Below are 22,936 nucleotides of genomic sequence, written 5' to 3'. Positions count from 1 at the left end.
AGAGTACCTAGAGCGGCGGCCCACAAGACAACGAGTCTCCGAATCGGCCAGTCAACCGCAACCGGTTAAGAGAAAACGGAACAAGGATTTGATGGCCAGCTTCGACTTCTCCGACTCAGAATAGGGGCTCCCTTTCTTTTAACTATGCTTATCTTAGTGTTTCCATATAACATTTTTTATTTTCGGTTATCTATCTTATATATATAAAGTTATTTTTGAAACCGGCCTACACTTGCATTTCTACATGGTTTTGATAATTTTAAATAAAATAATCAAAAAGGGAGAAATTGATAAGATAAAAAGATAAGACTTTTCCAAAAATTTTCTCAAAATGTTTCCAAATTTTTCGAAAAATTCTCCCAATTCAGTTTCAAAAATCCGGTCAAAGAAAGAACCGGCCTACGTTTGCAAACTTACATTGTTTTGATAATTTTAAATAAAATAATCAAAAAGGGAGAAATTGTTAGATAAAATTAGACCGGTTCACAGAACTTAACACAAATAAACCTTCCATGCAGGAACAAGGAACCGGACCGGTCAAACAAATAAACCGGCTAAGAAGACTAGCCGGTCAAGCTATTAAACCGAACAGGACATTCGGAACATGACCGCACAAAGAAAGGATCGGCCAGAGCTTAAAACCGGAAACATCAGACAGCCGATCAGCCACAAGGCAGAGGAATAACCGGAAGTTGTCCAGTTAAACCACTCACACCGGAAGCCATCCGGTTAAAGTCAAATGACCGACCAAGTACAAGAAGACAATTCGGGTATCTGTTGAGAATGATACCAAAGGAACAGACTGAACACTTCCATATCCATACAAGTCTGAGGAAAGTCTGCAAGCTGCAGAAGACAGTCCTACAGGATCTTTCCACTTCGGGATAAGTCAGAAAGGAGATCTTCCAAGTACAGACAACTATTTAACAGACAGTGTTCACTTTGAGTAAAAGACAAACCTAACAGGTTTGTCTTACACACCGGAAGAACAGACTGCCAAGTCTGTGAGATTGACCGTCAGGTCTGAGATTGACCGTCAGGTCTGAAAAGATGACCGCAGGGTCTGAATCACTGAATCACGGAATCACTGAACCTCTGAACCTCTGCTCAGCCAATCACATTTAAGGAAGTGAAATATGACCGTTGGCATATTTCATCTATAAAAGGGACAGTTGAAGAAGAGTAAATGCGGGACAACAAGAGATTCTAAGAGCATTTAATTTACAAGTGAAAAACAGTATGTTCTATCTCTAGAGAAACCTAAGTGCTAAAGTTGAAGTGTGTGTTTTACAATTTCGGTGTAAATTGTAAGAGTGTTATCGAGCAGGAAATAAGTCTCGATCGGATTGTACTTGTATTCTTAGTGAATATCCTTCTCGCGGTTTCGAGAGGAAGGGGTGACGTAGGAGCTTTATCTCCGAACATCCATAAAACCTGTCTTGTTACTTACTTTCTGCCGGTTCCATTTTCTAACCGACTGACACCGCTCTAACCTATTTGACTCTATTAAAACCGGACCGCCAGGTTACAAATACCGACCCATCAATTTTTCGAACCTTCATCATCCGAAACCGGTTCTGCCTATTATACAAGTGTGCTGCTTCAACCTGAAACAAACCTCTTCCGCGCTTGAACCTAGTTCAAGGGTTTGTGACAGTTTGTGTATTATTGAAACCCCGGTGTTAATCTCTAACCGGATTAACCACCACCCTTTAAATGAGACGCGCTAACCGGCCCAACCCCGGTCCTCCAGCAGCGACCTAGATCCTAACAAATAGTCTCTAACCAAACTCTAAATTGAACCTAAATTTCAATCAATTAACAAAACCATCCATAACCAATCACATGTGAAAAGCACTTCAAGATACGGTAATGTCGTTTAGGCAACAAAGAGTTGGATGTAGTGTAGAAATTCCTCCATTTAATATATAAATATATATATATATATAAATATAAATATATATATATATATAAATATAAATATATATATATATATATATAAATATATATATATATATATATATATATTTTGGAAAGGGATCAAATTTAATGGACCACATGCATGGTTCCATCTTATTGGAACCTAAAACAAAATCAAATTTTTAAAGAAAAATAAAATCAACATGTTTTAATTATTATTTATATCTAGTATCTCTTCTTGTTTCAATTTTCTTTAATCATAAACCTGTCAAAAATTGTTTTATTTATAAATTTAAATTCATCCAAAATAACATAACTCCTAAAATTTTGATAGAATAAATATTGTGATGGAAGAGAATACATTTTGGCAAACATAAAATAAAATAGAAAAAATAAACCATATCATTTAGGGGTCTAAATAAAATTATATTTAATTTAAGAAAAAATATTAGATTTCTAAGAAAAAAACATGAATTTGAGTTTGTTAATGGAAGACAATACATTTGGCAAACATAAAGGGTGAAAAAGTGGAAGACAAGATAACACCAAACCATTTTAAGGTATCAAAGAAAGAAATCATTTTATTCTATTTAAATAAGGCCCAATCATTTTTAGCAAGGCTTTGTTTGATCTTGGATGAATTGGATCATCTTTGAACTAATTAAAAAAAAATATTTGTTTAGTGAAAAAGTTAAATATTTGAATAAAATTATTGGTAGTATTTATTGTTGTTTAAAAATTATAAAAAAAAAATATATATATTTTAAATTAAATGATGGGAATGAAAGTTTTGTTTGATATATTACTAAATTATCTATTAAAATATATATTTTTTAAAAATAAATAAATATAATAAAATATAAACGAGGTCATTTAATTATAACAATAAAAACAATAAAAAAAATTATTGTCTAAAGCGTCCACCAACAACTTCAAAATATAACAAGATTAATAATTGAAAGAACCATATTAATAAAATAAACAAAAATGTTCAACAAAAATAATGTTAAAGAAGTCCAAATTCTGAAAAATTAAATATTTAACAAAATATTTATTATTATAATAGTTATGACAATGGATAACAACATAATTTATTAAGTTAATTCAGTAATAAAAATTAAATTAAAAATTTCAAAAAAATATTTATTATTATAATAATTATGATAATTGATAAGAACTTAATTTATTAAGTTAAGTGAAAAGAATCAAATTAGAAATTTTGCATTCAATTCGTATTGAGAATACACTTATAAACTCGGGTTATAAAAATAATTATGACCAAATATTATTTTTAAATTAATATTTTGTTAAAAAAGAATTTTGATAAAATAGTAATTTTTTTAAAAAAAAAATAGGCTCAATATTTTGAACTAACACAGTAACACTATATCAAACAAGTCCTAAAGAAACTAGTAATGGATTTCCAACTTGGAGTGTGTGAGAGAGAGAGTGATCGTAAAGGAGAGTTTGGCTTAAAGTTAAGGAATTGAGAAACAATTGTTTTACTTGTTGCTTCATAACCTGAAAACATTCCGGGATAATCGCAAAACTTCATCATTTGCTGATCCCTTCTTCTTCTTCATTCTTCGATTCGAAAGGAACCCATCAGTTGTTGTTCTACGCTGCGTATTTGCTAAGCGGTAAAGAGGAATTTTTTATTTTTTCTTCTGACGGAAAAGAGAAAAGAGGTTGATCGAATCTTGTGAGCGAGGATTCGATCATCGATCTACGAATTGGGTTTTTAAATGGGGAGGGCAATTGTATGCGCCGTGGCTGTATCTGCGGCGGTGGTATGTGCAGCCACGGTGCTGCTTGTGCGCCACCGCATGCGGAATTCCGGCAGGTGGGCCAAAGCGATGGCGATACTGGGTGAGCTGAATGACAAATGTGGGACTCCTATTGGTAAGCTGAGGCAAGTCGCTGACGCTATGACGGTTGAGATGCACGCAGGTCTCGCTTCCGAAGGTGGCAGCAAGCTTAAGATGCTTATCAGCTACGTTGATAATCTACCCACCGGGTATGCCCGCCCTGCCCACCATGTGTTTGATCATTTTCCCCTCCAATTTCATCCTTCACTTGTTCTAGTATAAATATCTGCTTCATTTTGTTGCTAGCCATGATTGAATGACATTTGGATCTCATTTCATACATATGCTCTTCTTTTTTGAAAACTAAGCAAAAGACTCTGTTCATTTGAGCTAATTAATGGTGATTCATTTCAAAGATATGCTGAACACATGAAACTTATTTGATTTGATTGCAACTTGAAGAGTTCATTGTTTTCTTCCATTCCATGTATAGCCATGAAAGTAGTTCATATATAGTGAAAAATCCCTTTTAAGGTAGAAAGAGTTCCTCTGTTCATTTTATAGAGATAAAGAGTTGTTCTTTTACCATACATTGTGAGAATTGTGAGAGTTACAGATATATTGAGGCCTTTTGGTATCACAAATTTTGATCTTTGATCTTATTCAACTCAAATTTTCTTTATCATTCAATAGTAATTGGGCCTTTTTGGAAAGTGATGTCATCACAATTACTTTTGAAAATGGTTAAAAGTAAAAATAAAATAAAAAGTAATTTTGTTTGCATTCGATATGAGACTTTTTCGTATGAGATTTTTGTCAACATGACAAAATCCAATCGAAAAATCCATTTGGTTGATAATGTGTGATCTAAATGTTTTCCTTTAACAAAACAAAATATATTTGGTTCTCAAAAACTTTGGGATCATGATCCAACAAAAAAATCATTTTCCAAATGAAGTTGTGATCTAACCGGACTACATATTTTTATCAAACAAACAAAAAAAAACTCTTACAACTATAAATTTGATGATTTCTGATTGGGAATGAGATGCAACTCCAAATTTTCTGTGAAATTATAGTTTCCAAAAGTACTCATTGTAATCATACTTTATATAGTGGAGATCTTTTACTAGATGAATTCTCGTGGTTTTTCCTTCTATACAATGAATTCATCAAAAGTTACATAGATTGCTCAATATCCATTAAAAGAAAATTTTGTTTTGTGTTTTACTGATCTTCTTCCATCTTATTAGGCATGAGAAAGGCTGGTTTTATGCATTGGACTTGGGTGGCACAAACTTCAGAGTTTTACGTGTTCATTTGGGTGGAAAAGAGAAGGGCGTTATGACACAAGAATTTGAAGAAGTCTCGATCCCTCCACTTTTAATGATTGGGAATGCAGATGTAAGAGCCGGTTTGATCCCACAATCATAAAATCTTTCCTTTTTACTTCTTCTCTTGCTCTGAAAATGCTAATAATCTTTCTTTTATTGGTAGGCATTATTTGACTTCATAGCCCAGGCACTTGCTAAATTTGTTTCTACAGAAACTGAGGATTTTCATCTTCCAACTGGTAGACAAAGGGAAATTGGTTTTACCTTTTCATTCCCAGTTAAACAGACTTCCATTTCTTCTGGGACTCTCATCAAATGGACCAAAGGTTTCTCAATTGAAGACGCGGTACATATTTAAAAAGATTTTGATCACAATCATCAACTTAAGTACCAAATATCCATCTTTTTATTTTTTCAATACATCTTAAAAAATGAGAGAAAAAAATAGTCTATGATATTTTGGTCATTTTCCACTCCAAATAAATCACATCAATCAAGACCTTGAATAACCCATAGTTTGATATAGAGTTATTTGGGTAAGATCTCTTGTTTTAAGAGAAAGTGAATTATTTGAGTCAAATGATTAAAATATCTTTAGTATTTAATTGATTATTTGAATGATTTAAGTGAAAAATTAATGAGTGACAGGACTTTGAATTATCAAACAACCTCTTTCAGTAATTCCTATCATAAAACAGTTTGATCTTATTCACTAATTCATCTTCTTAAATCAAGCTCCATATTTTTACCATTAATGAATTATTTATGAGAGCATTTTTTTTGTTAAGGTTGGACAAGACATCGTCGCTGAATTAACAAAAGCCTTGGACCGAGTTGGCCTTGATATGCGTGTGACAGCCCTGGTATAAACCTAGTTTTTAAAATAAAATCCCCAATTTGTTGTTTAAGCATCAACTGTCTTTCAATTTGATTGCAGGTCAACGATACCATTGGAACACTAGCAGGCGGCAGATACTACCACCCGGATGTCATAGCTGCAGTTATTTTAGGAACCGGAACAAATGCAGCCTATGTTGAGAGGGCTCAAGCAATTCCCAAATGGCATGGACTTCTATCTAAATCAGGAGAAATGGTTAGAATCCTTTTTTGTTTACCCAAAATGCACTTGAAAGTTTCTTTGCTTTTTTTCTTCTAATTATTAATTGAATATTTGACGAAGGTTATTAACATGGAGTGGGGTAACTTTCGCTCTACTCATCTTCCCTTAACTGAATACGATTTTGCACTCGATAACGAGAGTTTGAATCCAGGTGAACAGGTAAAACCTTACCTCTTCCTGTAACTTCTTATGTTCTAGAGATACATGTCAATTCCTTTTATCTTTGAGCCGTTTCTTTTTTACAGATTTTTGAGAAGATCATTTCTGGAATGTATTTGGGAGAAATAGTTCGCCGTGTGCTTCTTAGAATGGCTGAAGAAGCTGCCTTTTTTGGCGACGACATTCCTATGAAATTGAAAATTCCATTTATATTGAGGTACACAATGCTTCATTTGAAAACACTTTATGTTTACGTGTCTGGATCACGATGAGAAACCACAGAAAAGTTTCCAAATAAGTTCAGTTCTCATATGTTATACCATCTGGATTAGAAATCTGACCGAAAACAATGTTTCCAAATAATTCCATTTATGGTATCATTTTGAAATGTATTCTGAATGTGTATCCAAATACGAATGAGAAACCACCATTAAACTTCCATCTGAAAGAAAACAAAATTGATTCCAATACATTTTTCATTTTTCTCCTTTTCAATATGGAGTAGTAGCTTTTCGTGTCAAATTTTAAAACTTTTTCACGCATTTTAGAACTCCTGATATGTCTGCAATGCACCACGACACATCTCCCGACCTCAAGGTGGTGGCGACGAAGCTAAAAGATATATTGGAGGTATGAATTTCAAACGAGACCTGTGTATTTTGGTTGATATATGTCATAGGCTCCATTGAGAAACACATGAATACAAAATCTATGTATCTAGAATAGTATCTGAATGAGATTATGTTTGGTAACTAATTGGTTCTGTATCTGTGCTTCATTGATTTATATTTTTTTCTCTTTTCAGATATCTAACACCTCGATCAAAACCAGAAAAATGATAATCGAGCTCTGTGAAATCATCGCAGTTCGTGGGGCCCGCCTTGCGGCCGCTGGAATCTACGGAATCCTTAAGAAACTGGGGAGAGACACAGTGAAGGAGGGGGAGAAACAAAAATCAGTCATAGCATTGGATGGGGGACTGTTTGAACACTACTCGAAATTCAGCAGTTCCATGGAGACTTCACTTATGGATTTGCTTGGACCAATTACTTCGGAAACCATAGTTATTGAGCATGCAAACGACGGTTCTGGCATTGGAGCAGCTCTCTTGGCTGCTTCACATTCTCAATTTTCAGAGATTGCCTCGTCTTCAAATTTGGTGAAAACTGTCGTGTAGTAATTATTATTCCGAATGGAATGATCAGTTTCGGTGTCGGGTTGAGTTAATAAACTGTTTAAGAGAATGGAAACTGTGGAGTGAAGCCATTGAGAGTTGCTTACACATTCACAGGATCAAAATGTATGAATAAGTGGATTCTATTTATTGGCCTTGTGGTCTTCAAAGCTATTCTTAATAAATAAAAATGAAGCTTATTTCATTAGATTCTATAGTTTTTTTCTTCTTTCCTAATTGAGATGAGGTTAAGTTTAGTTAATTCTTAATTTATTATGTATTAATGTCATTGTTTTTTAGTAATATAAGAAACAAGTAATGTGAAAAATCTTGTTTGGTTTGCTATATTCATGTTTTGTTTTGAGTGATTATAATCTCCATACTTACAAATATCCACTTTGATAGCATTTTGAATTATCTAAGCAACAGTCTCAATCACAATTAAAGGAAAAAACAAATAAGACAACCATGTGATCATAACGACCTGATCATAAACTCAGATTAATGCATTTACTTTCCTTATTTCATCTTCCCTGACGTGTCCAATCGAGTGGCTGTCGAGTCCACTTCGCGACTCACTAACTCCGATCGAGGGGATTGATTCGTTGTCATTCACCGCCGATAAACACGATTTTCTTGTTCATTTCCATATTTTCTTCTACAATGTTGTTCCTTATTATTTATGAATTCTTATGCACAGAAAACTGAATTAATTTTCATTAAAGCTTGTTTAAATTTTAAATTAAAAAATATGTTTCAAAATACTCTGGCAAGCTAATTTTGGTATGGTTTTGATCCTTGCTTGTCACTTTTATTTATTGAATTAATTGACCATCTCCCTAAATCAACAAAATTGATTAGAACTATTTATTTTATTTAATTAAAAGAAATTTCATGAATTAATTTCTAAATAGAAAGTTATGAAGGTTTATGTATTTACGGTTAAAAAGTTATTGTGACGAATTCAAATGGATAATCTATAAATAAAATCTCTAAAATATAAAAATAAAATCCCTAAAATATAAAAATAATATGAGAAATGATTGGAAGAGGAATTTGAGAAAGAGAATAGGGGAAGGAATGCAATTTGATTAGTCAAAAAAAATAATAAAATTTTTCTCTCTTCTCTCTCCTTACCTTTTATCCTTTTTTCAATCAGTGATGTAGTGACACATCATTCCCCATTCCCTCCCCTATCCATTTTTCAATTAGTTGGGGGCTGAGAACCGTCACAAACACCTTATTCTTCCGTATTTTTTGATTTTTTATCGAACAATAATCACAAACAGGCCCCTAGCCTTTTCTGTTTTTACAAAATGACCCCTCTGCAAGCAGCTCTCGCCGTGAACTTATTTTTTACAAATTGAGCTAATTTTATGACTCGAAAATAAACTACAATTGAAAATTTTAAATGAAATATATATGTTTTTTAAATTGTAATCAACGAATTTATTTGAGTTCTTCCTTAACATCCTAATTTGGCTTCAAAGTTAATCAATCATTTAAAATGTATTATTTCTTTTTATATCATACGAAAGAATAAAAAATATACTCTGTGGCTAGCTAGCTCAAAACTAACTAACGGTCCATTACCACCTAAATTTTTACAAACAGGGACAAGAGGGTGTATAATAAATACACAAAATAAATAAATAAATAAATCGGTGCAGGTAAACTACTTATGACACTCTCGTTACGTTAATTATGGACGGATTTATGAAGGGGCTCAGATGGGCTGAAGCCTACACTGAAAATAAATAAAATTAACGGCAAAGATGAGACATTACTCCCTAATTTCTTAAAAAATTTCAATATAATTCGCGGTTTGTTTAAATAATTATTAAAAAATGATAAAACTTATATTTATACATTCGTTTTATTAAAAAAAAATATCGCTATTTTTTTATGTCATCTTAAATATTTTTCAAGCTCACCTCAACTCTAAATTCTGAATACATTCATAACGCAAATTTTCTCGCTCAAGCCAAAACACATTTTGATAAGGCTTAAAATGACATTTGTCGTATATAAAAATGTCACTATTGACAAAACTATAAACTCTGACAATCTAATTAGAATGTAACATTTCCGCATTTATTTAAACCCAACATCAATAAAACAATTGATTACTCACCTTGTAAAATTTGTGAAAGATTAGGACCAGTTTGATTAACTTATTTTCAGCTTATTCTCAAATATATTTGATATGATCTTAACTTATTTAATCATTAAACTTGAGTATGTTTGATTCAGCTTATACGTCCAATTTATACGGAATAAATGAGAGCGCTAGAATATCCCAGGTGCAAAGTCACGCTCAAAATTTATAGGCGTCTGAATCCCTAAAATACCTAGCCGAACCAAAACACTTAAGTGGAACAGAACATCATTGACTCCAACAATGAGTACACTTTCATTCACTATCACGGAGGTCCACCAATTGACTCTAGAAGATCGCTAGAAGATAAATGGAGACAGTCGCTAGAACTTGTTGGAGTCTCCAACTATCTCATCCACCACGGTTTTGTTCACTGTTTTATTATATTTTTAAAGAACTAAAAAATAAATATTAACAATTAACTAAAGTACGTATATTTTTTAAAAAAAATGGGCATTCATAGAACATTGTTTTAGCATTCTCTTGCCCGACGCAAACTATGCGCCACCATTTAATGTTTGACATAAACTATTATTTGTTCTAGTATTTAAACCCCTCCTTGATTGCAATGTTTATTTGATAAGTTTTTATTACTGTTATATTTATGCCACAATGTGTTTACGTTTTTATAATTTTTAACTTAAATATCGCACTTTATAATACACCAAACCAAACCCAATTGTGTAAGAAATTTGTAGGGATTTCTTGCAATGCATATCATTCTTCGATTCGGACAACTCTAACTAGAACATTGTATTTAATTATGTTCACATCATAAACTTAAATACAGAACAGTAGTCATGCAAATGCTCTAACTACATTCCTAAGAAGAGTTTTTATTGAATTTTTTTGAAAATGTTTTATATTTTGAAAAAATATGTTTTTTTTAGTTTGTAATTAGTTGAATTATGTACTTAAATTTAAATTTGATAAAAATGAAATAAAAGGTTTCAATATTTTAGTTGGTGGTGAGATAGTTGAAAAAAAACTTGATTTTTTTTTTTTTTTTTTTTTTTTTTTTTTTTTTAAAAAACAAAAAAAAGAAATATCAAATGAGCTCAAGCACCTACAACTTCTCATTTTCATTTAAGAAAATCACCAACAAACTCCTCTCTCTCTCTCTCTCTGAAAAATAACCAATCTTTCAATTGATTGAAGAAGACGATCAAAGATCATATCATTGACATTAATTTTTGATTCATTCTTCTTCTGTTTCAGGTTAATTCATCAAAAAAACATATATCCTATATAATAATTGCATGTTTTTTTTTATATTCTCTTGATTGGTTATGTATTATATTGGACCATTTTTTGCAAGATAGGAAGATAAACACAAATACGAATTCAAAGAAGAATTTGAATTGATTCACCAATCATGGTAGAAGAAATTAAAAAATCAAAGATAAATTGACATGCATGCATGCAACAAATCAAGAATCCTCTCTCTTTCTTCTAGGTCTCTTCGCCATTAATTGTTTACATTCAAAGGTTAAATTGATATGTTTTCCAGGTTAAAAAAATAAAAGAAATGGAACTGTTTCAAAAAGCATTAAGGGTAAGGCTATGCCATTACGATAAATACTTATTCGCCGACGAAGATTGCGAAACCGTTTCCCTTAGCCGCGACAGTTCATCAAGAAATGTTGTTTGGACAATCGAGATGTCAGATGGCGGCGATTGTTACCTCCGGTTTAAAAGCTGTTTCGAAAAGTACCTAACCGCCTCAAATTTCCCTTTTGTACCCGGAGTAGCGGTGGCTCGGAAGGTGGTTCAGGCAGAAGCGGCCAACGGTTCGGCTGGTTGGGCAGCCGATTGGGAACCACTTCGAGATGGGTTCTCGGTTCGACTAAGGACAAGGCACGGCCATTTTCTTAGGGCTAATGGTGGTTTGCCACCTTGGAGAAACTCGGTCACACATGTGGTTCCTTATTGGACAAGGACTCAGGAGAAGATTCTTTGGGATATCGATATTGTGGAGATGATTCCGAGGTCGCCTACAATGTCGTCTAGGACCAGTGTCGATTCGTCTAACATTGAATTTTCGCAGTCGAATGAGCCACCGTTGCCTATGAATGTGAATACCGTGTGGTAGAAAATGTGTATATTTATTGATGTTTTTTCGTGGTAGTAGTAAAAAAATTAAATTTATATTTCTTTGTTAATTGTTTTTGCTTTGGAAACTATAGAAAATTAAAGTTTTATGTTTGTTTATAGATGTTTTAATAAGTTCAATTAGAGTTCTAGATATCATAATTAAACGTAAAAATTATTGGTTTTTTTCAAATTAAATACATATATTATGTTGCACAATTAAAAAAATACCACCTTCTTTACATATATGAGATAAATTAGATAATAAAGTAATCAGAAAAATTCATTAATAGATTTTTATTATCAAGGAAATCTAAGAATGTAATTTTTGTAAAAATTTAGAGGAAAAAAAAATTAATGATTATTTAAGATTTTGAGGAGGTAATGATTATTTGTGATAAAATAACTTAAAGAATATTAATTTATATAAATAAAATGAAAAATAAATAATATTTTAGTATTTTGGTAATAAAATGAGTGATGTGATTTTTGAATATTAATTAATTAAAAATTAATTTTATTTGAATTTTTAAAATAATTCAAACATAACCCTGTTTAGGTTATTTTAGTGGCAAGGATAAAACGTTCTTTATATTAAAATATAAATCAATCAAATCAGTTCAAGTATATCAATCAAATCAGTTCAAGTATATTTCAAAAATAAAAACAAAACAAACAATTTAGAGTATGTGAACTTGATAGTGTGCCTACACTACAAAAACATAATAAAAAAATAAATGAGCCACAAAATCAAAACAGTATACTAATTATAAACTTATATAATTAAAATAAAATATATACATAATTAAATATATAATTATAATAACTATTATATAAAGGGAAATTTGACGAAATGACCATACTGATGGCTATATTTGCATCCGTGGTCATCCGATAATTTAAATTGATCTGGTGACCACTTTATTTTTTAGACGAAAATACCCTTTTTGGGTAACGCGAAAGGACCTGGCATTTCGCGAAGGGATCTCGCGTTTTGCGAAGTGAATTAGAGTTTTGTATAAATATTAAAAAAAAATCATTTCCTTCATTTAATTTCTCTCTCTTCTCTCTCTACTCTTGTTCACCCTTTGACGACGGCGGCAGAACACATCAATGATAAGAAAATCCTAACCCTTATCGATTTATGTTCATCATACATATTTATGTTCTTATTTCCATGATCTTCATTTCAAACCCTAAACATAACCCTAAATCGATTTATGTTCATGTTCCATTATCTTCATTTCAAAACCCTAAATCAATTTATGTTCGTATTTATATTATCTTCATTTCAAACGATTTATGTTCTTATTCAAACCTAAACCCTAAATCGATTTAACTTGTTCTTATTGTTCATATTGGTTCATATTTTTGTTAATCTTATTGTTCATATTGGTTTTACTATTCATTGTTCATATTGTCGATGATGATATTTTCAGATAATCTCGTCGATGATCATATGGGTTCCGTTTCAGGGAAGATTCACTTATCCCTTCGCGTTTCGCTGAGTACTTTTCGTTTCGCTAAGTACTTCACATTTCGCTAAATAAGTTCTTCGCGTTTCGCTAAGTACTTCGCGTTTTGCTAAGGGTCAAGATTTTTTGTTATTTACAGTTAATCGTGACTTCATTTGACAAGGTATCTACATCACTCATGGTTTTGAAGAGAATCTATGTTAACAAAATAAACCTAATAGATTTTACATTAATTAAAACATTTAGATTCTTCAGAAAAGACATTTGAAGAAGCCATCATTGGGCTCCAGGTAAGAGAAGATGGTTTGACATCAATTTCGTTAGTCATTAAGCTAATGAAATAAATTTCAAATCATCTTCTCTTACCTGGAGCTCAATGATTGCTTCTTCAAAGGTCTTTTCTGAAGAATCTAAATGTTTGCATGTAAAATTAATAAGATTTATTTTGCTAACACAGCTTCTCTTCAAAACCATGATTTTGTTGTTGATACATTTTCAAACGAGATAGATTACCTATAAAAGAAAAATAAATTTGTACTTAATGTTTCGCTAAGGACTTCGCGTTTCGCTAAGTACTTCGCATTTCGCTAAGGACTTCGCGTTTCGCTAAGGACTTCGCGTCTCGCTAAGGAAGTCGAAGAGGTGCGCGTAGGTAGTTGAAGAGGCGCGCGTTTCTGCATGCGCTATACCTTATATTTAAAAAAATTATTTTCTGCATGTGAACATTTCATTTATTCTCTCCCTTGCGAAGGCCTCGTCTCTCTTTAACCTCTCTTAACTTAACTGCTCCCTACCAAGGCCGATCCTTTTTGCTTGTCTTCTCGTTTGTCATTAATCATGTTTGTTTAGTTTTAAGGTTGAAACCGTCTTATTTAAGTTTTAGGGTTGTTACTTGCTTGTTTCTGGTTTTTGGTTTAGGTTTTTGGTTTTTGCTCGTCTTATGTTAAGTTTTATGTTCATGGTTTCTCAATGGGCATATGGGTTTAGGGTTTCTCTAAGTACTCGCGTTTTGCTAAGTACTTAGCGTTTTGCTAAGTACTTAGCGTTTCGCTAAGTACTTCGCGTTTCGTTAAGTACTTATGGTTTGCGATGGTATTTGTATTTGTTCTTACATTTTTGTTGTTGTTCCTTTTCTAGATGGCAGAAACAACAATTACTGAGTTTCCTAATAGGATTTCTTGGAAAAGCGCCCTCTGCCTAAAGAAGATTGATAAGAAGTTCGATTCAATGGATCTTTTGGAGAAGATTTATAATACCCAATTCAGATATTTATTCACAGCCCCAGTCTTGCAGTTCTCAAGAACTATTGTACATCATATGTTGCTTAGGAGGGTAAGCTCAAATTCCAAGGAGACAACTTTCATGGTCAATGGACAGGAACTTGTATTTGGTATGAAGGAGTATGCCTTGGTTACAGGCTTAAACTTCGATAGATTTCTGTTAGATAAAAATAGACCGGTTAATAGAACTTAACACAAACAAACTTCCTATGCAGGAACAGACAAAGAACCGGACCGGTCAAATCACTCAACCGGTTAAGAAACTCCACCGGTCAAGTCATCAAACTGACCAAAAAACCTGACCGAACAAGAAAGACAAGATCGGTCAAAACAGAAGGCCGGAAACACCAGACAGTCGGTCATTTAGAAGCCAAAGAAAAACCGGAAGTCATTCGGTTAACACACATAACCGACCAACATAAAAAGATACTTCGGGTATCTGTTGAGAATGATGCCAAAAGAACAGACTGAACATTGCCATATTCATACAAGTCTGAGGAAAGTCTGCAGGCTACAGAAAATCGTCCTACAAGATCTTTCCACTTCAAGATAAATCAGAAAGGCAATCTTCCAAGTACAGACAACTGCCCAACCGACAGTTGCCATATTGAGTAAAAGACAAACCTAGCTGGTTTGACCTACATACTGGAAGACTAGACCGCCAGGTCTGAAAAGTTGACCGCCAGGTCTGAATCACAGAACCTCTGCTCAACCAATCAAATTCAAGGAAATAAAATGTGACCGTTGGCACATTTCACCTATAAAAGGAGGAGTTGAAGAGGAGTAAAGGTGGGACACAGTGGACAATTAATTTACAAGTGATAAGATTGTGTTCTATCTCTAGAAAGCTTAAGTGCTAAGTTGAAGTGTGTATTTACAATTTCGGTTAAAATTGTACGGGTGTTATCGAGCAGGAAATAAGTCTCGATCGGATTGTGTTTGTATTCCTTAGTGAATATCCTTCTCGCGGTTTCGAGAGGAAGGGGTGACGTAGAAGCTTTATCTCCGAACATCCATAAAATCTGTTTTGTCACTTGATTTCTGCTTATTTTACTTTATTACCGATCTGCACTAACCGCCTTGACCGACTCTACATTACCTAAACCGAATTACTGAATTACAAAACCGACCCAACAATCTCCAAACCTATCCTACCCAAATCCGGTTCTGCCTATCCTGTATGTGTGCTGCTTCAACCTGAAACAAACCACTTCCGCGCTTGAACCTGGTTCAAGGGTTTGTGACAGTTTGTGTAGTATTGAAACCCCGGTGTTAATCTCTAACCGGATTAATCACCACCCTTTGAGTGAGACGCGCTAACCGGTCCAACCCCGGTCCTCCAGCCGCGACCTAGATCCTAACAGTTTCCGAAGGTGAACGAAGAAGAATGTTGAGGTTGTCCACCTCTCTCGGTAAAATATTTTAAAGGGAAGACAAGTGTACGAATGCACAAGTTGGAGACTGCTTTTTTGAAATGCAATGATAAGGAAGATGCATGGAAGATGGGACTAGTATGCTTGATTTTCCAGTACCTATTTTCATTTGACCTAAGGAGGGTGGTATTTCCAAAAATCTTCCACATGGTGGAAGACGAGGAAACTTTCCTCCGATTTCCATGGGGGAAGGTCACCTTTAGAGCCACCCTCAAGGGTTTGAACAAGAATATGAAACGTCTTAGTTTCTTATATTACGAGAAGAAGAAAAAGAGTAATGATCCTTATGCTCTTTTTTCTTATAACATTTATGGGTTTGCACATGCATTTTAAGTGTGGACATATGAGGTCATCAAAAGCTTTATCCCTAAATTTTCCAAAAGGAATCAGCTTAATGAGCCTCTACTCCCAAGGTTGTTAGTCATCATTCCAACAGGAAGAACACCTTGATCGAGATAAAGTTTTCCATTGAGACCACAGATCTGACTGAGATGGAAGAGTCCTCCATGGAGAAGAATTTATACATTAGTGTGGACTTTGAACAAATAGACGAGTCAACTGATGAATTTTTTGAGGGATTTACAGAAGGGAAGATATGCACAGATGAATTTGATGAAGATGAAGGTGAACATAAAGTTGAAGATGAAGAACCTACTCCCAAACCTGCCACCAGGAAGAGAAAGGTTGAAGCTACTCTCAAAGAAGAAGTCAACCTAAAGAGAAAGCTTGCTTATGAATCGAGTCCTCCCAATGCCAACATTCTTAGTCCCCCCACCGCGATGTCAAGTCCTGCATTACCTCCAACATCTTCTGTTGGATGTAAATGTGATGAGCTGAAGGAGGACCTCAAAGAGATGAAAATAGAGCTCATCAAAGCTGAAAATCACTATCAAAGAAACTCAAGCAACTCACCATGCTTATATGAAAAAGTTGGTTGTTAGTATGTCCTAACAGTTATTAACCAAATCCAACCAAAAGATGGCCATTTTAATAGCCAAATTAGATAATATGGAGGAGGAGGAGAAGAAGAAGAAGAAGAAGAGCAAGGTGGACAAGAAGAAGGAGAAGAGTGAGGTAATTTTTACTTAGCGAAGTCAAATGTTGTTTCGCGAAGTAAACGCGAAGTCAAATGTTGTTCATATCTGACCACAATGTTGTTATATTCTGTAGGAGATGATGGAGATGAAGACGAATGAAAGTGAGGGGATGATGTACAAGAAGAAGGAGAAGACTGAGGTAAGATATTGAAACTTAGCGAAATGCGAAGTACTTAGCGTACCGCGAAGTACTTAGCGAAACGCTAAGTACTTAGCGAAATGCAAAGTCGAATGTTGTTCATATCTGACCATAATATTGTTCTATTTTGCAGGAGATGAAGACGAATGAAAGTGAGGGGATGATGGAGAAGGACATGAAGGTCGATGAGTTGAAGTTGAAGGATGAGAATGTGGATGGTGTGGAGGATGAGGAGAGTGTGGATGTGAAGGTTGAGAATGATGTGAAGGTGGATGGTGGAGAGGTTGAGAAGGAGAGTGGGGATGTGAAGGTGGATGGTGGGGAGGTTGAGAAGGAGAGTGAGGAGGTGGATGGTGGGGAGGTTGAGAAGGAGGGTGAGAAGGTGGATGGTGGGGAGGTTGAGAAGGAGAGTGAGGATGTGAAGCTCACCGATATGATGCAATAAATAATTGAGAATAAGAAGAAGAAGGATGAGGTGAAGGTTGAAGATGACGATGATGATTTCAAATTATACAATACTTCTCCTAAAGTAGTTGTGCAAAAGAGGAGAGTGAGGAAGCCAAATAAAGATGAAGACTACATCAACCATTCTTTGTCAAAACTGGAAAAGACAAATGATCCATTAACTGTCAATCCCCTTCAAAAATTTGAAGATGAGCTGCTGGTTGAATTACATAATTGGTTGAAAGATCCAAAAACCAACGATGAGAAAAAGTATATGTTTACTTGCGAAGCAGGGAAGAAGTTGTTTGTTAGAGTTCTAACAAGGTTCACATAACTTCAAGATACTGTAAGTCGTGCAATTTATAATTCATTAATGTTATTCTAAGTTGTTTCTTAATATTGTTTGATATATACTGTATTTTTTCCCATTGTGTAGGAAATCGACGCATTTTGCCACTTGTTGCGAAAAAGGATTGCGGAATATCCCAAGACATATAAACATTCTAAAGTAACAATAGGAGATTTCTTATTAACATATAAGATGAGGGGAGAGTACAAGACTTTTAAAAAGGATCTTGAAAATTATCCACTCGCAGAATTTGATGAGTACTTCTTGGGTGTAGACCATAGATATATGCTAGATTACCCATCAATCGACGATATATACGTGCCTTTGAACATTGGCATCAAGCACTGGGTACTGTGCGTAGCTCGTCTACAGAAAATCACATTGACGTTTATGACTACGATTCTTGTATTTATAGGAATCTGGATCCATACTTGAGACCGTTGTGTGAGATGATTCCACGTTTATTTGCAAAGGGAGTCTTTGATGCTGAGCTAGAAAGGTTTCCTAACTTCAACTTCGAGCCCATGACATTCAAAAGGATTCCACACCCCACAGCAAAAAATACAGCAACTAAGGTAGGGGAAGTCCCTAGAGCAACCGAGAGCGGGGACTGTGGTGTATTCATGCTTATGTATATGGAATACTTGACTACTAACCAAGGTGTAGATAAGGTGACCTCAGATGAAATGGAGTTTTGGAGACAGAAGATGACGGTCAGGTTATTCCATCAAATTATCGAACCTTAGTATTGTAATCTTGAATTGAATTTTGGAGAGAACTTGAAGATGGAGGTCGTGTTTCGCTAAGTACTTCGTGTTTCGCTAAGTACTTCACGTTTAGCTAAGTACTTCGCGATACACTAAGTACTTCACGTTTTTCTTTAAATGTATATTATAAGTTTAATTTTGTGTATATTCATGTTTTTTACATTTTTCTTTAAATGTAAAACATACCAAGATTAAGATTCATACCAAAGAAATGAACATGAACTTCAATGTACATAACATACCAAAGAATTGGAAGATACTTTCAAGTGAAACTTCAAGCCTGTAGTTCAGTGTAAAATCATTGTATGTAAAGAAACTTCAAGGCTGAATAGCAGTAAGGAAGAATACTCAAACTAAACTAAATTGTGTATCCTTCCTTGCCTGCTATCCAGACTTGAAGATATCCTTCAATTTACAACCATTGTGTGTATGTGTAACTTTACCTCTATTTATAAAAACACAATTTTAAATTTAAATTTAAATTTAACTTTTAACTTTAACTTTTAACTTTAACTTTTAACTTTAACTTTTAACTTTAACTTTTAACTTTAACTTTTAACTTTAACTTTTAACTTTAACTTTTAACTTTAACTTTTAACTTTAACTTTTAACTTTAACTTTTAACTTCGCGTTTCGCTAAGTACTTCGTGTTTCGCTAATTAAAGTAAAGGATACTACATGAGTTGATCAGTACACGAATCGGGAAAAATGAAGTCATGATGGTGAGACAAAATTGACCGGTAAATGTGATACAAGAAACATACTACAACTTATCCCAAACATACTATACTATTTCAATTCAATTAACAAAGAAACACTACAACTTATCACCACAATCTTAAATGTTTCAAGCTAAAGGCTCATACTGTTGAGATGATGACTCATGTTGTTGAGATGATGACTCATGCTGCTTAAATGATGATGCTCTTGCAGTAGATGGTGCATGCATCACTACTTTGCATGTTGCCCTATTATGTCCTAGTCCAGCACATGAGCTGTATTGTCTCGGAACCTTACGGACCTCACCTTGGGATGACCTACGCTTTGTTTGTGTCCGCTATTTTTTAACCTTAACAGGTGGTTTTAGACACACGTGTTGCTTGATAATTTCGGGAATATCCCAATCGTCTTCATCACCAACAGGATAACATGTCTCCGCATATGCATTCATCCAAGATTCAGTTGTGTAATACCTGTCAACATGGAAAATAGAACGATTAAACAAATGGTTAAATAGATTGAACATGTGAACTAAATAATACATTAAACAGAAGTCATAAGAAACCAAATTTCGGTGACGGGCAACACCCATTTCATGCATACAAGGAAGACCGGAAACTTCAAATACCCTACATGTGCAGTTCATGTCTTTCAAATGGAATTTAAAATGGGACTCATTGTCATGCACATAAAACTCGAATCGGTTAAGCGATGGTACTATATAGAATCTGCCCTTCTCGAATCCCTCACGTAATAACTTTTCATAAGTTGGAGATAAAATTTCTTGGTGGTTGGACGCTTTTTCACTTCTATCATTAAACCAATATTGTATTGTGAATCTTAAATACTCAGCCATTGCAGAAATGTAATACTTTCTGGCTTCCCTGCTATGACTATTAAAACTCTCAGCATAATTGCTTGTGAGTTGATTGTATCGCTTACCGTGGAAAAATGTTCTACTCCATCTTTGGATTCCAATTTCTTTCAAATAGGCAGCAATCCTTTGATCTTTAACCTTGATCTTGTCAAAAAATTGATTAAAGTGGGGATAGTGTACGCACGAGAAGCCAAATCGAACTCCATATGATATTTATCAGTTTTGAATTTGGACATAATATTCATCTTTATGTGTTATGTGCACGCACCGTGGTCTGATTCTAGAAAAACAGTACACAAGGCATTGGCGATGCTTGGGTGTCTATCGGATACAAAGACGAGATCATCAACTAATCCAATTGCTTCTCTCAGTTTTTGCATAAAATAAGTCCAAGAATTATTATTCTCTGAATCAACAACGCCGAATGCGACAGGATATAGCTGCTCATTCGCATTCAATGCAATAGCCACCAATATTTGACCTCCCACCTTGTGCTTAAGAAAACTGGCATCAACGCACAATATAGGATGGAAAAAGGCTTTGAAACCCCTAATTGAGAGGCCTAGTGACATGAACATATACTTGAAGTGACCGAGCTCGTCCGTCTGGATGTCTGTTATGATACCCGGATTATTCTTTTCCAACATTTAAAGGTATGATGGTAATTTTCCATAGAAATCCTCTATCGTTCCTTGCATCGCCATTAAAGCCTTTTCGCTTGCCCTCCAAGCCTTATTATAAGTCAGATATATCCCATAAGATGTCTGCATATTTTCCATTATTTTCTTAGGCAAGTGGTTATGGTGATGGTCCATGTACTTACTCTTCATGCACTGCCCAATAACCCAAGTTGGTGTTTGCATTTTTTTTCTCTGGCCTCGACAGAACTAAGCATGAGTGTTGTTGGTCGAATTTCCAGATCTTAAACATCTCAGATAATTTGCCTTTCACAGCACACAATCTCCACTTGTATGTCTCATCCAAACATTTCACATACCAAAGATGTTTTCTTGACTTTACCACTTTGAATTCAAAATGATTAGTCATCAAATATTTATATAGCCTCAGTTGAAGTTCTTTTTTATTATCAAACAACACACCGATTTCCAATATGGTTTCACTAGTTAATGCCATCACAAATGAGGGGTTTGTCGGTGATGTGTCTGTCGGGTCTATCGATGGTGTACCCATTGATGATCTTCTTGCACTAGATAGTGTACCCATTGATGCTCTTGCACTAATTGGTGTACCCATTGATGCTCTTCTTGCACTAGTTGGTGTACCCATTGATGCTCTTCTTGCAGTAGATGGTGTAGGTATTGATGCTATTACACTAGTAGTAGCATGCAAGTCCTGAGTAAGTGGGATGTGAGGCAAAAAGTTTTCTCCGGCTTCATTTTGACTTTCAACATCCGAGGGTATAACTTCTGGTATAATTTTTTTAGTAAGTGTTGGTGGTAGTATACTTTCTTGAGTTGGGTATGTAAGTAGTGGTATCTTTTCTTTAGTAAACGGTGACTTCTCTACTACAGAGACACACAATGGTAACACAGTTCGACCCGAAATCAAGTGTGATAAATATGTGTTCACATCTGCATATTGATCAATAACAATAGGGGTAGGATTTGTGATACGCGGAATATCATACTTAACTTGCAGCACTAAATCATATGTAGATTTCTGCACGTTAAGTCTATCATAGAGTTTATCAACTAATTCGGTAAACGTAGTACTTTGGGGGTAAATCCAATGTCTTGATTGAAGAGGCATGAAAATACATTATACCATCAGCATCAAATTTCCACTCTCCATTATAGAAAACGAATACTTCGGCTGCAATAAAAAAATATTAATGAATGGATAAATAATACTGTGAAAAGGAAGGCCTTCGCGTTTCGCAAAGTACTTCGCGAAACGAGAAGGTCTTCGCGAAACGGGAAGGCCTTTGCGAAACGGGAAGGCCTTCGCGAAATAGGAAGGCTTTGCGAAATGGGATGTATCATCGGATAAACCATAAACAACAAAAGTGATTCGAAGATGCAGAAACCGAACAACAATAAACGTGAAGTCTCATCGGATAAACGTACCATGTGAAACAGTGCTCGTGCTCGTCGTCGTGCTCATTGTCTGTATCGTCGCCGATCGTCGCCGTCGCAGTTGCCCCGTTTAGGGAGAAGGAGGAGAAGAGCGGGAAGAGAGAAGGAGAAGAAGAGAAATGAAAAAAAAGAGGCGAAGTTATATTAAAATAAAGCATTTCACTGAAATATTTCATGATATATATAAAATATTAATATAATAAGTTGTTACTCAAGAAAATATAAAATAATAACTTTTCCATTATAGTGTTTTATAATTAACATTATCCCATTCAAGAACAACAAAATAACTATTTGTAAGTCAAAATTTTGTAATGTACTTTAATTATTATAAATACTCATTCTCAAATAATATCATTTTTAATTCATTTTTTTCTGTGACATCTTATTTACTTAAGTCAAGGAGTTGGCCCAGTTGGGTAAAATAATACAACATAAGTGTGATAAAAAGAAATAAGAATACACGTGAACAAGACCTTGTCCGCATAAATGTTT

General features: G+C 34.3%; 1 protein-coding gene across 1 annotated transcript; it reads left to right on the top strand.

Moving 5' to 3' along the window:
- The first annotated feature begins 3,443 nt into the window (after positions 1-3,443).
- Positions 3,444-7,723, top strand: LOC124911308 (hexokinase-1-like). The gene is made up of 9 exons (XM_047451776.1): positions 3,444-3,937; positions 4,982-5,132; positions 5,226-5,408; positions 5,851-5,925; positions 6,000-6,155; positions 6,243-6,341; positions 6,428-6,558; positions 6,890-6,971; positions 7,147-7,723. The coding sequence occupies exons 1-9, from the start codon at positions 3,666-3,668 to the stop codon at positions 7,516-7,518; spliced, it is 1,521 nt and encodes a 506-aa protein (XP_047307732.1). The 5' UTR covers positions 3,444-3,665; the 3' UTR covers positions 7,519-7,723.
- The last annotated feature ends 15,213 nt before the right edge of the window (positions 7,724-22,936 follow it).

This window comes from Impatiens glandulifera, chromosome 8, assembly GCF_907164915.1.
Source record: "Impatiens glandulifera chromosome 8, dImpGla2.1, whole genome shotgun sequence".
Classification (NCBI taxonomy): domain Eukaryota; kingdom Viridiplantae; phylum Streptophyta; class Magnoliopsida; order Ericales; family Balsaminaceae; genus Impatiens; species Impatiens glandulifera.
This window is presented reverse-complemented; position numbering and strand designations above follow the sequence as displayed.